Raw genomic sequence first — 13,915 nt, 5'->3', positions numbered from 1 at the left:
CAAAGCAGCTGGTGCCTAAAAAATTATTTGTAAAATAAAGTATCTACATTTCTGTTATCTTAGTGTAGGCATGTTTTTGCTGAGATATGGCTGTATTTCAGCAGCTAAGTGAGGTGTTCAATTGAAAGAAAGGAGGAGGGAAGAAAGTTGAGAGAGTATCTATCTGTGATTATAGATCTGAAAGGAAAAAAATCTTCTGTTTGAAATCAGGGATGTTAGCTGTTATCAGCCATTGGAATATCAGAGAAAAGTAGTATTAGAAAATGTGCTAATTAGCCCTAAGATGGTAGTTTGTTGAGATAAACATATGTTGGACTCTATGCAGACTGTGGTATAGTGCAGACATTAGTAAGCTACTTTTAATAGCTGGCTGAGATATCGATAAACAGTGACAGCACAATATTTTTCCTTTTTCTTTGAGCTAAACTAGCCTCTGTGGCCCCATGCAAACAGGGCTTTGTACTCCTTGCATCTGAACAATCTGTTCAGAGCTGGTGTATCACTTCACTGTGCTGCTCTCCAGATGTCCTTTTGTAAGCCTAGGGGCACAGAACAACATTTCTTTTGGATATGTACTGGTGGGCCAGATGAAGGTCTTGCAATAGCAAATAGCTTCCAAGAGGTCAGTACAACATGTAACAAAGCACTGTATGCATCCTCTTTGCTATTTCTGTAAGACTGTTGGGATCCATAATGACACTTTTTTCTACTCAACTCTACAGTTGCACTGAGTTCAGGACTTAGCTGAGGTTTAAAATATGCTTCCCCAAAGCTGGTTTTAACTAGGTAAATGGTGTTAAATGTGTTAACCTGTGTCTGTTTTGTGAAGTTCTCTTCCTGGATGGAGGCTAGGAGTAGGCTGAGTGGTGAGGGTGAATGTTCCTTACTAGACATAGCCTTGGGCTGGAGACTCAGTAATGGATAATTTTTAAATGAATGACTTGTTTGAACAGAGACCAGATATGAGCATAATTATGTTAGGTACCCCTATTATGTAATTTATTTGAAATTAAACTGTCTGAAATACCTAGAAAGACTGAAGAAAAGATTTGCCTGCTACCAGATTGTATAAATACAGCTGTTGACAATAGCCACTAGTGAAATAAACCAGTACCTTTCAAAAAATCCTGCCAAGGTTCAGCCTGATTTTTATCAGTATCATTCTGTGCATAATATATATTTTAAACACATTACACTCCTCAGTCTTAATATATTATATAAATCAGTAAGTCTATTAGTGTATCTTCCCTTATTTTTTTCATAAACAGAAGTGGTTGTAATGCAAAACAAATCCAGTTTAAAATGACCAGATAATTACCATTTGGCTACATGATTTACATCTGAATGATCCTGCTCTTGTTTCTATTTTCATAACAAGGACCATTTGAAGATGCTCTCAAGAATCAAGCATCTGAGGCTATGTTGAAGAAATCCACCTCCATGGGATGCACCAGTCCTCCTTTATCCAGAGCAGCTGTCCGGACTGAAGCTGAGGAGCTGAGTACAGAGCCATGGTATCAAGGAGAGATGAGCAGGAAAGAAGCAGAACAGCTATTAAAGAAATGTGGAGATTTCCTTGTGAGGAAGAGTACCACGAATCCTGGCTCCTATGTGCTGACAGGCATGCACAAAGGACAAGCCAAGCATCTTCTTTTGGTGGACCCAGAAGGAACTGTAAGCACTGACTTATCACTATCAGATGAGGTTTCTGATTCTACTCATTTTCTCTAAATGCCTTTAATCTTCTTTACAGCTTATTCACACCTTACCATAAGCACCACCTCATATCTCTGATGTGCCGTCACATCTCTAACTCCCTCCCTGATGCCTAGCAGAAGACCTAGCACATGATTTCTGCACATTGCAGGGAGCCTTAGGGACCTGATTCACAAGCAAGTTAACACTTTGACCACTGCTGTGGTCTTGGTCAAAAGTGCAGCTAAGCCACTTCAGCATTCTTGCTAAAGGAAGGAGGTTTGGCTAGCCTGCTTGGCTTCTCTGTTATCTGGGATATGGACCAGGCCCTCTGTATTTCTCTGCATGTATGCCCAGGAGAGAATCGGGGTAAACCCATTCCATTTCTTTGCTGCAAATAGACTCCCTCAGCTGATGAAGGGATGGTCCCCACAGCAGGATGGAGGGGGCAAGGGAGCTCTAGTTTTCTGTAGCTGTCCTGTCCTGCTTCTGCAGAGGCATAAACTCTTCAGAGAGATTGAAATCATTGTTATGAGTTTTATTCCTGACTCCTGGTAGCTGCAAATAGGCAACTCCTTTTCCTCTATAAAGGACAGCTTTAGGTAACCAGCCCCAAGTTAAGTGAGAAACTCCCATAAAGGAGTTGGCCTGTTGGCATCTGAGCTGAGAAAGCTGTGGCAGGATTATATCAGTCCTGCAGAGTCCCTATTGCAGTGGTGAGGAGCGTCCATGGTACTTGTTGCAATTAGTTACATTTGCCACATGAGGCCAGTCAAAGAATGATTTTGCACTTTTGAGACGCCAGTTGCCTAGTCCTGGGTTTGATGGGTACACCAGCCCAGGGGAGTGGCTTAATGCCTCTTGAGGTGCAGCCTCGTTTGCTAAAATTTGCCAAGTTTTGTGACTCGTGCAACAAGGTAGCCTAGTTCTTTTCCTCATGAACCCACAAACAGCTGTTACAGGCTACTGCACGGGAAACACTGCTGTGTGACCTGGCAAGTGCAGGAATGCTGTGTCCCACCGGGAGCTCTGCTGCAGTGCGGACTGGCTTGGGGAATACTCAGGTCCTGTGACTTCCAGGGCATTTTTTTCCTGTGCAGATTGGAGGGGCTCCCCCATCTTTGCTGCTCTGCCTCTAGTGCATCTCTAATTTGCTGACCTCCTTGGTTAGGGACCTGCTTGTTGTCTGCACCTATCCTTCCCTCAGCCTGCTTGTATCATCATGGCCCAAATGTCTCTGAGATGCCTGGCTCAGGAGGCACTGTTCCAGAACACTGATTTTATGCAACTGTGGTTACTTACAGACAGCTGTGCTGTCTGTATGATTTGTGGGATCTTGACACAGCTTCTGAGCAGCCCTATTTGCAACTTGTCAAAGTGGAGAATCATCAATAACATGCCAGTCTGTGGCCAGCCACCACAGTGTGCCAGTGGCTTGTATTTCATCTGCATGGTCTCAGCGGGATTGTTCTTGAAGACTGATTCACACAAAGGCTGCCTGAAAATTAATTTCACACACAGTATCCAGTGACACGTAACAGGTCTTAAGGGTGTTTCTCAGAGCAGAGTTAACTGTCCAGTTGCTTCTGCACTCATCCAGCTAACAAAAGAGTAAAAATAGGAAAAAGAGATCCCTCATTCAGACAACGGATGCTTAAAATGGAGGATTGCAGGATTTTTCTACATTTAGAATTAGACCTCTGGTGACGGTAGAGTGTCTAACTTATGGTAAGAACATCTCAGAATACAGATAAGTAAAGTTAGTGCTTTTTTAAAGATATCTTTTCATTTTAAAATTATAGTTTAATTTTAGAGACAGTGACATTTCAAAGCAGAATGCTTCAGAAATTGGGAGAGCCTTTTGGTTTCCTTCAGTGATATAACTATGTGTAGACTGACCAGAAAGCATCATATACCATCAAAGTTATTTGTTTTCTTTTTTTTTTTTAATCCTGTGACATACTGTGTTAAACTTCTAGCAATTTTACAGAACTTAATGTTGAAACTGAATTATTTCAGGAGGGGTGTCCACCATAGCATAAGATGACTTTTGAAAGTTTTAACACAAGTTTTTCTCTCTTCCTGAGAATAGGAAAGGAAAGGAAAGGAAAATAGACAACATTTCTTAGAGCAGTGCTCACAGGCGTTTGATTGAAGGAGTGTAGAGCCAGCCCTACACAAAGTTTTAGTGCAACATGCTTGCTTGAGGTGGATCTGTGCTCTGCCTGTAGCAGTTGTATGCCTAACTCATTTGCAACATAGGAAGGAAATGTTTTGTGAACATGTGGCTAAATAATTAGAGATTGCTTTGTAATATAGATTAGTTTTTGGGTTCAGATAATTTTGACTGTTTTATCCTGCAACATCAATTTCCTCTTATCATGGGTGGAATATTGCATACCAGTAGGATGCTGCTACAGAGGTCTGGCATGTGGGTTGGAAAAATTATTTTTCCTGCCCTGAAGTGTTTCAGTTCTGAAGGCACAGGGATGTATGTGCATCATAGGACAAACCCAAACTAAGCACATATGGTGGACGGATCACTTTCTAGGAAGAGAATTTTTGAGAGTGGAAGAAGAAAAGCACAAAAATGCTGAAGTGTACGAAGAAGCTGTTTTCTGACATATCTGGCATGATAGCTCCTCCTAATTAAAAAGGTACAAACATCTCAAAGTAGGTAGTCCTTTGAAGAAGAAAAATCTGACTTACAGTGAAACAAAATCATGAAGAGATGTTTTCAAGCAGACCTATTCAGAAAGAGTAATAAGAGTAGGCTGGTCCATGGAACTGCATGCAAAATATTTATTTGGTGAAAATAGGGGGAGTGAGAGAGAAAACAGAAGCCACACTGCATAAGTGCCAAATTTCCACCATATGTGGAAGAGAGACCAGTTTCTAAAATATGATTTTGTCATTTTATTCTTAGATAATTTTGGTGTTAAGCTAAGGGAAAAGTACCTTACTCTTTAATCTGTCTTCTTGCATCTTTTTCATCTTTTTTTTGAAGGTTCGTACAAAAGATCGTGTCTTTGACAGCATAAGTCATCTCATCAACTATCACCTTGAGAATAATTTGCCTATAGTTTCTTCAGTGAGTGAACTCTGCCTGCAACAGCCTGCTGAAAGAAAACACTGACTCCAGATAACTCTTTTAGTTATTGCAACTTGCAAGCTATAACTCATAGAAATTGCAGTTTTGAAAGGAAAATGTACATTAAAAAACCCCCACATATTCACATACACTTCACATGTATGTTTTAAATTTAAGAAGCCCCATTTCATATGGTCCACTTGAACATTTTCAATGCTTTATGTGACATGAAATCACATCAGAAACCTTTCTTAAAAGTAATTTCACCAAAATTGTTCAGATTCTCTAATGTGAATGTTGATAGTGTATATACACATTATATATATAAATACAGTATATATTTATATTTTTCAAGTCAGTCTGTTGACAGTATAAAACTATCTTCTGTGCCATGTGTTTTTACCAAAAGAAAAATAACAAGTGTGATTGTTCAGATAAAAAAATAAATTCAGCAGTCTCAATTTCTTGAGAAATTTAATATTACAAATCTTATTTCTGATTTTACCTAAGAAGCACAACTATGGGGATTACAGATGGATTATGCTAGTTAACCATGGAAGGAATCTGAATTCAGTAACTAGTATTCCAACTCAGAAATTTACCATAAAATGTTTTTTAAAAGCATTATTCACAATCACTGATATCAAAAGGATTTTATCTTTCTGACGTCAAGTTTGAATTCTTATATGATGCTATTCAAACCATTTGTATCTTACTTTAACAAAGATTTGGTGTGATCTCTATGTGTACGAGGTGTGTGCTTAGATTTTTCTAATGATATTGTAACAGTATACTGTAACTTCAATTTTTTAATTTCAGTGCTAAGGTTATTTATGAGTAGTTCTCCGCTTATGGTGAAGATCTAGGTGTCCTTGAACTAACAGTCTCAAACGAGATGTTGCATACTGATTAGACAAGTTCAAATAACTTGTGTTTAATAGGCTTAATATAAGATGTACATGACTGTTCAAAGACATATCTGAAAAATCTTTTCTTCTTGTAAGCAGTGAAAACTCTCTGAACTCAGTGGTCAGTTTTGCAAATGATGTCACTTGCATTTACTTGCCAAAGCATAACTTCATTTTGGCCTTCAGCAAGTGATAGGCATTGGGAATATACTGTTTTTCTCTAAATATCAAGTTTAAAAAATACAGATACAATTAAGACACATTTCTGGCAGCAATGCCCTTGACTTTTGGTACTGGAAAATGCTTTAAGGGATGTTTGTACTGTTCACATTTAAACATTATATAAAGTTATTTTCCCATTCTATGAATCTTATTATGAGTCAAATTCAATAGACTCGGTTCCTGTAAATGCAATGCTTGTGCCAGAGTCAAGATTTAGCCTTCAGCAATCCAAGGTCTTCTCTAACACCAGTCTCTCAAATCAAATCTTCAGACCTGATTCATAAAAACTCAGCAGGGTAAGTCTAGGTTAAGTACCTGCCTACCCCACAGTATACTTAAAGTTAACATTTGGTTCTAAGAATTTGAAAATTTGTCACACCATAATCAAACTGACTGAATAATTCACTTAGAATATATTCAGCAGGACTATCATGTTAAAATTCCAAAATAACTTTCTTGTACCTTCTGCTTTTAAATATGGTGAAGTTGCAACTTGAAAGTTTGATTTTGAGCAATCTGAAAACTGAAAATTATTGAGACACTGAAGACTAATCATGCACCTATGTAAAAATACACTTCATTCTGTAACTAGGACAACCAGAAGCCAAACTAAGACATTAGTGAACCAAATGCTTGTGATTAATTTTACTAAAGGTAGTTATTATTTGATATTTCTAGGTCTGAATGGTAGCTGAGAGCTAAGGAGAGCAATTAAATGCTGAATTCAACCCAGATCAGTACGGCACTGCGTTTAGTGGAATTCTTAAAATTTTGTTTTACTAGGCCGGGAGTGGCAAGGAAATAGGAACAGATCTTATATGCCAAAGTAGTATCCACCAAAATGACTTTGAGAGTCTCACAAAATGATTTTACTTACCCATGTCTCACCATATTAAACTCACCAGTTTAAATTTTCTCAGCTGCCACTTTTTTTTCATATATAATGCTTGTTATTCCATGCTCTAACCTTCCTGTAGCCATGACCTGGGAAGTTTTCACTGTGATATCACTACCTATAAGAGAAGGTGTCTTTTTATCTTTGAATATTGCATATCATTTCAGTTAAAAGTCTGTTGCATAACCCTCTTAGGTGTCTTCAGGAAACCCACCTGCTTCCTGTGTCCATTTTGGATTCCTAAATATCCTGCAAAAATGTGACAAGATTTGGGTGTATGAATTTAAGGCACTAAATATACACCAAAATAGATATCTTAATTTTTTTACTACTGTCCTAGCTGTAGCTTTAATAACTTAGCAGCCACTTAGCTGCATGTTTTGGAAATTAAAGCTGATGCCAAGGAGACACAAAATGAAACTGCTTGACAGAAATACTGAATTTCCCAGACTATATTTCACAAACCGTGCCTCCAGGGGAATGTGGCTATTTTGAGCTGCTCTGTCAGCACAGCCAATTTGCCCAGCTCAGCATATCCTCTGGTGATGCAAAGGGTGCACACATCGTGCCTAGATGCCCTGTGTTCGAGACAGCAGCAGCGCCGCTGCACTGCGACAGTGCCTGCCCACACAGTGGGCTGCCAGCACATCCTGCCTGGCCACACATGAGCACACAGAGGCTTTTCTACATCACTGGGAGCCACACAGTCTCACAACTGTCCAGAAAGGAAGAGCATGTGTGCTGCTCAGTACTCAGTTTGTGGATCCAGCCATGTTTTTGTCTCTGTTGCTCTGGTGGATTTGGCTTTCCCCTTTATGAAAAGGGCAAATAAACTGTAAAGCTGTTTGGATAGCGGCTCCAAACCAGTTGTCATTAGACCAACTGGTTTCACCAAGAACTAATTGAACCTGCTAGAGTGGCTGGGCTCACTTCTGTGAGGAGCCAACGCTGCCACCAATTTAAGAGAAGTAAAGGTAGTAAGATAGATTTAAATGCTGAGAAGTTAGGTGAAAACCTGACAACTGACAGCATAAAAATGTGAGTCTTTTAATGTTCACCTTTGGTTTGGAGTACTTCACCTTTTTTATTATTTTTTATGCAATCTCAAAGACTAGATATTTGCTTGTGGTAATTCACTACTTGACTTCAAGAAGTGGGATTTTACTGAATTGAAAACATTTCTAGACTCAATAATAATCACTGAGATTAGGTGATATTATAGTATCTTTTGTTGTTTTTCCAGTGAATAGCTGAGAAGTCAGAACTGGAACTCTAAATATCCTGCAAGACTGTCTACATTGGTTTTGAGTCTTATCTGATTAACAGTTTTGATTTCAGTCGTGTTGCAACTATAGGAATCAATGGCTAAACAAAGAACACTTATATGTTAACCAGATGATTTTGATTACTTTTTATTGTGGATCTAGACTAATTATTAAGCTAATAGAATTCATCCAATGTTGCTGGCAGTGATAGGCTGCACATCTAGGTACACTCATGTTCCCAAACTATTCATTATTTCATATGCTTCAGAAGCATTGAAACCAGAAAATATGGTCTGAAAACTGAATTACCTTCTGACAAATGGGAGTTTGCTCAGAGTGAGAAATTGCAGCTTCCCTTTCCTTAATGCAAGAAGAGAATGTTCAAACTAACCATACCTGGCTGGTCACCCTATGAGAAGATGCAATTTCCATGGCTTAATGCCTGCCTTTTTGCCCAGTTATACAGTTGTTTCACTCCACTTCATTTCCTACAGGGTTCACAATGGTAGGTAACACTGGTTCTGCCAAAACCTGTCTGCCAGATATTCAATAAAAGCTTGAACAAAGGACATAGTCCTGGGACCAAGACTTCAGTGCAAAATGTGCAAATGGAACAAAATGTTTTACAGTCTGGTAAATGTCACCTGCCAGCACTAAGTTTTCTATAGCCTATATTCATATTTTTTCCACACTGTGGAATAATTTACTCACATTTCTTATCACCATGGTCCCCAGGCATCATATGCAGTAAGATGAGGAGAATTAAAAAAAAAAAATTATACTGTAATGTGATTGCTGCTGGCACATCAGTACCAGATATAATGTATTAATAATCATTAATTAATTATCATTAATGAATCATAAACATTTGATAACCATCAAAGTTTTCCACTTTCTAGAAAATTTGCAGTTATCAGAGGGATAATTGGAATTTGTGAATACTCTGAAAAAAGATTACAAATTCCAATTTCAAGACTTCTTTCTTAGCTTCCAATGTTTATCCAAAGTAAGTAGAACCAAGAATTTATATTAAGTAAACCATAATCCATATTTGCATAAATGAAGTCTAAGATGAAGTAAGAGACATAGTTCCCTTTTTATCTGCCTGACAGTTTCAAAATATGTCTGCATAAAGTCTAAATTCAGACATACCTTAGTGTACTGTCAAAACTGCTTTGACTTACATGGTCTCTTTTGCTCAAGCTGAGGTTTTCACTCTTCACACATTCATGTGAATTTCAAAGCTGTCAAAATAGTTGGTGAATTTCCACTTAGTGCTCTGTGATCAGCTGGACTTACTCTACTCACTCGCATACAGTGTCTGTGGACCTTGGTCATATCTGCATTGGATGCAGCTGGAATGAGGGCATGCCCATGGAAAAGATAACATGGACATACAATTTGCCTGCAGTTAAGCAGAGGCTTGGACAGAGAATGAAAAGCTGTCTTGGGAGAGCAAACTTCAGGGATAAGAAATGCGAAGCCTGGAAACATGAGCCAGTAGGCATTTACACCACTAATGAGAATGGAGAGTTGTTGCCAATTTATAAGCATGTTAATTGGTTGATAGAGTTAAAGCAGAACCTCTGGGGATACAAAGCCTACTGCTCATCTCTTATTGAGACATTTATGTTCACAAGCCCTGATCTGTTCCTCTGCACACTCCAAAGTAAACATCTCCTAAGGCTTCCGGGGAGAAAATGCAGGGCATTTTTTTTTTTTTTTTGTCTCAGTAATGGGGATAATATTTCAGAGCTACACATTTCTAGCAAAAGCACCATACAAAGAGAGAGTGTTTCAACCTTATTTGACAACACAACAGGTCATGGAAACCAAAAGAAGAAAGAAGCTAGAACTAGATGACTCATTCTGCTACCCTACTGTGTAAGAGAGAGTGCAGATGACTCAGAAAACAAAGGTAGCCTCAGAATTTGAGATTAAGATGCAGAGTTACACTTTATGTAGCTATCATAAAGATCAAATAAAGTCCAGGTCAAATGGAAGCTTTTTCCAGCAGTCCTCCTGCTTCTTCCATGAGGAACATGACATCAAACACACCCAGGCATACATTAATTCAAAATTACATTAAATTTTCTATTAAGTGAAGAATGTGAAGATTATAATTAGTATATATTTGTGTCCTTTTTGTCTGGATTGCTGTGATAACTGCTTCTTAGTAAAGTCCTGCAGAGTTAAAACTTGAAAGAAGCTAGGTTTCTTCTTTTGAGGTAAATGTTTTCTTTGCATTGTGTGGGCAGCAACAACAAAATTAAAAAGTGACTATTTTGCTGTAAAAAGAAGTTTTATTGTACAATTGTTATTTAATAATATTTATTACTTTTAGAAACATTTTTAACTGAGAATTGCAGGAAAAATAATGTATGTGGAAATATTGTGATAATTTATATTCCTAACCACTTCTGTGAATCTCAAGTCTTTGCCTCTCTGCTGACTGTGATATTTTAGCTATAGAGACAAATTTTGCCTCTGAGGAAGTCCTTGAGCAATGTAGTTTGGAATATAAGTGTCATGCAACTGTTTTCTGATTATTCAGTTTGTATATGTTTAAGCAAAGTAATAAAACAGTGAGCACTATTACTAGATTGAAATGCATGTAAAGTGGGCTTGAGTCTATTCTCTTATGCTCAGGTTCCTTAATGGAGTTTATTTGCTGGGTTTGGGATTGGGCTTGGGAGCCCATTCTGCATCTTGTGCCTTCCAACCTGAAGGGAGGCACCTTTTGGGGCAGAATATGTGCCATTTCAAAAGGTTCACCTGGATACTGAATATTAATAAGTCAATCAATTGCTCAACCCAGTAGAATCAGGGATGAACAATTTCAGAGGGCCAAATGGCACATGAGGACCTGGACCTCAGCTACAGTGACCTTACACCACCACAGGAGCTCCATGTTCTTTGACAGAGACAACACACATTTGTTTTCAACAAATACTACTTTTGCAAAAACATGCAAGTGTTAACACAGGCCCTCCTTCTGAGCCAGATGATGCTCTGTCCTGTAAAGGTAGCTTTCCTGCTTGGCACACTGAAGAGGTGAGAATAGAAAAGGGTAGTGCACTCCATGATGTGTCCGTGGGGACTGGCTGCAAGGACAAGAGCAGCCCCTTTGTGTGCTGTGGAGAGGACAATGTTGTCTCCATGTCAGCAGGAAGCTTAGCTCTGCTGAGCTCTAACCCCAGTCCTCTTCCTCCACTGACCACGTCTTCTTGCAAAGGCCCTTCCTTCTCTTTTAACCACTTGGACACAAGCTGAGCCTAAGCATGCCCTAGAAAGTCACACTGCTCTTGGGGAAAAGAAATGTAGCTCTGAATGCACCAGGGGCACCTGCAAATTCTGCATGCTTCTGCATGGTGCCTCCAGCCTTCTTCAGGTCCTGGGGGGCCACAGGACAACAGCAGAAACCCCCAATCATTGCTGCTGTACCTGGCCCCCATGAGTCTGGCCACGAGAAGGGAGTTTCTCCAGGCCTAGCATGGCCCAGGCTCCCAGCTCCTGCTGGAAGTGTCCTTACTTGTGCTGGCAGGTGAAATGGCATCTGCAGGTGAATACCAGCACATCTCTGCTCAGAAGGAGCTGACTGCCCACTTTTAGGACCCAAGCTTTTTGGTGCCTGGCACTTTATGCACAGGTGTGTTTTCCATTTCTTTACTAGAGCAGTTGGAAACAAGCCTTGAAGGCAGCACAAAGTTTCACTCTAGACACTTGCAAAATGTCTCTTTCCAGGGAGCAGCCATGCCTAGCATAACTGGAGCAGACTGCACTCCAAGCAGATAGGCCAATGGACTGACCCTACTCCCAGAAAGCAGGGGCAAAGACTTCCTCCAGCTCTGGGGATAGCAGATGCAGAGCCTGCCACCCTCAGCTCCATAGCATTCACAGAATCATGGAATATCCTGAGCTGGAAGGGATCCATCAGGATCATCACATCCAACTCCTGGTGCTGCACAATACACCCCAAGAATCACACCTTGTGTCTGAGAGTCCAAATGTTTCTTCAACTCTGTGAGGCTTGGTGCTATGCCCCCTTCCCTGGGGAGCCTGTTCCAGTGCCCAACCACACTCTGAGTGAAAAGCCTTTCCCTAACATCCAACCGAAACTTCCCCTGACTCAGCTTCATGCTGCTTCCTCAAGGACTGTCACTGGTCATGATAGTGAAGAGGTCCCCTCCCCTCATGAGGATGTAGATCACAATGAGGTCTTCTCTCAGTCTCCTCCAAGCTGAAAAGATAAGACTCAACTGCTTCTCACACAGCTTCCCCTCCAAATCCACATGGCCTCCTATTGGACACTCTCCAATAGCTTAGTATCTTTTTTATATTGTAGTGCCCAAACCAGCCCCCTGCACATAAAGTGAGGCTGCCCCAGTGCAGAGCAGACCAGGACAATGCCCTCCCTTGCCCAGCTGGCCATGCTGTGCCTGATGCACCCCAGGACGGGGCATTGCTGACTCATGTTCAACTTGCCATTAAGCAGGATCCTCAAGTCTGTTTCCTCACTGCTGCTCTCCAGTGCCTCATTCTCTAGCTTCCCATCCCCCAGTCTACACACACAATCAGGGCTCAACCATCACAGGTGCAGAACCCAACACTTGCCCTTAAACTTCTTGCAGTTGGTGATTGCCCTCAAATTTATTGAGGTCTCTCTGCAGGGCCTCTCTGCCCTTGAGGGAGATGGCAGCTTCCCCCAGTGTAGTATCATCAGCTAAGTTGCTTAGTATTCCATTAAGTACTTCATCCAAGTAATTCCTGGAGATGTTGAAGAGCAGAGGGTTGAGGATGGGACCCTGTGGAACCCTACCACTGACAGGTCCCCACTGCGATGTCACCCCATTCACTGTAACCCTTTGTGCCTGACCCATGAGCCAGCTGCTCACCCACCCCATGATGTGTTTATCCAGCTGTGGGCTGGACATTTTGTCCAGAATTCTGAAAGAGATATTATGAAAAGCTTTGCTGTAACCCCAAAAGATTACATCAGCTGGCTTCCCTTGATCAACAAAGTGGGCTACCTTGTCATAGAACAAAATCACGTTTGACAAGCAGGACTCTGCCCTCTCATGAAGCTGTGCAGGCTGTGATTGATGAATGCATTGTCTTCCAGGTTTTCAATACCTCTCAGAATAATCTTGACCATGATTTCACTGGGCACTGAAACAAAATTGACAGGCCTGTAGTTTTCAGGGTCCTTCTTCCTACCACTTTTGAAACTTGAGACAACATTCTCCACCTTTTAGTCAGCTGAGACCTCTCTGGATTCCCAAAACCCCATGAAGAGATTTTGCAATGCAATAGCTCTTTGACTATTCTTGAATAAATCCCAGTCAGGTCCCATAGATTTGTAGGGATCCAGCTGGAGCACCTAGTCCCGCACAACTTCAGGGTCAACTGGGAGTTGATAATTCTTGCAGTTATGGTCCTGGAAGCTCAGTGCACAGAGCTTTGGTCTGTTAGCCGTGTTGAAGACAGAAGCAAAGAATGCATTAAATACCTCTGCCTTGTCCATGCCCTATTTGTGATGTGATCATCCTCACCCACAATGGGCTGATTTTATTTCTAAGATACCTTTTGTCACTGATATTGAAGTACCTCTTTTCATTGTTCCCTACATTTCTGGCAGCTTCATCTCCAACTGAGATTAGACAACATGAATTTTCTCTCTACACTCCCTACACAAATTTTCTCCCAAACAGCATCTCAGTATTCTTCCCAAGTCACCTGACCTTGCTTCCACTGGGGACACACCTCCCATTTTAGTCTCATTTCCAAGAGAAGATCCCTGTTCAACCAACCCTCTGGAGTACTGCCTTCAGCCACAACA

The 13,915-nt window shown here is 40.6% G+C and overlaps 1 protein-coding gene across 11 annotated transcripts in view; it reads left to right on the top strand.

The window, feature by feature from the left end:
* SHC3 (SHC adaptor protein 3) overlaps positions 1-10,689 on the top strand; it is a 67,813-nt gene extending 57,124 nt beyond the window's left edge. For all 11 annotated transcript variants that reach the window (XM_036403871.2, XM_036403867.2, XM_036403870.2 and 8 more), the window contains 2 exons: positions 1,379-1,674; positions 4,703-10,689. In XM_036403871.2, coding sequence (XP_036259764.1) covers positions 1,379-1,674; positions 4,703-4,831 — 425 coding nt within the window. In that variant the 3' untranslated portion in view covers positions 4,832-10,689. The remainder of the gene's footprint in view (positions 1-1,378; positions 1,675-4,702) is intronic.
* Positions 10,690-13,915: the final 3,226 nt, after the last annotated feature.

This window comes from Molothrus ater, chromosome Z, assembly GCF_012460135.2.
Source record: "Molothrus ater isolate BHLD 08-10-18 breed brown headed cowbird chromosome Z, BPBGC_Mater_1.1, whole genome shotgun sequence".
Lineage (NCBI taxonomy): Eukaryota > Metazoa > Chordata > Aves > Passeriformes > Icteridae > Molothrus > Molothrus ater.
The sequence above is the reverse complement of the archived record's forward strand: the minus strand, read 5'-3'. Positions and strand labels throughout refer to the sequence as shown.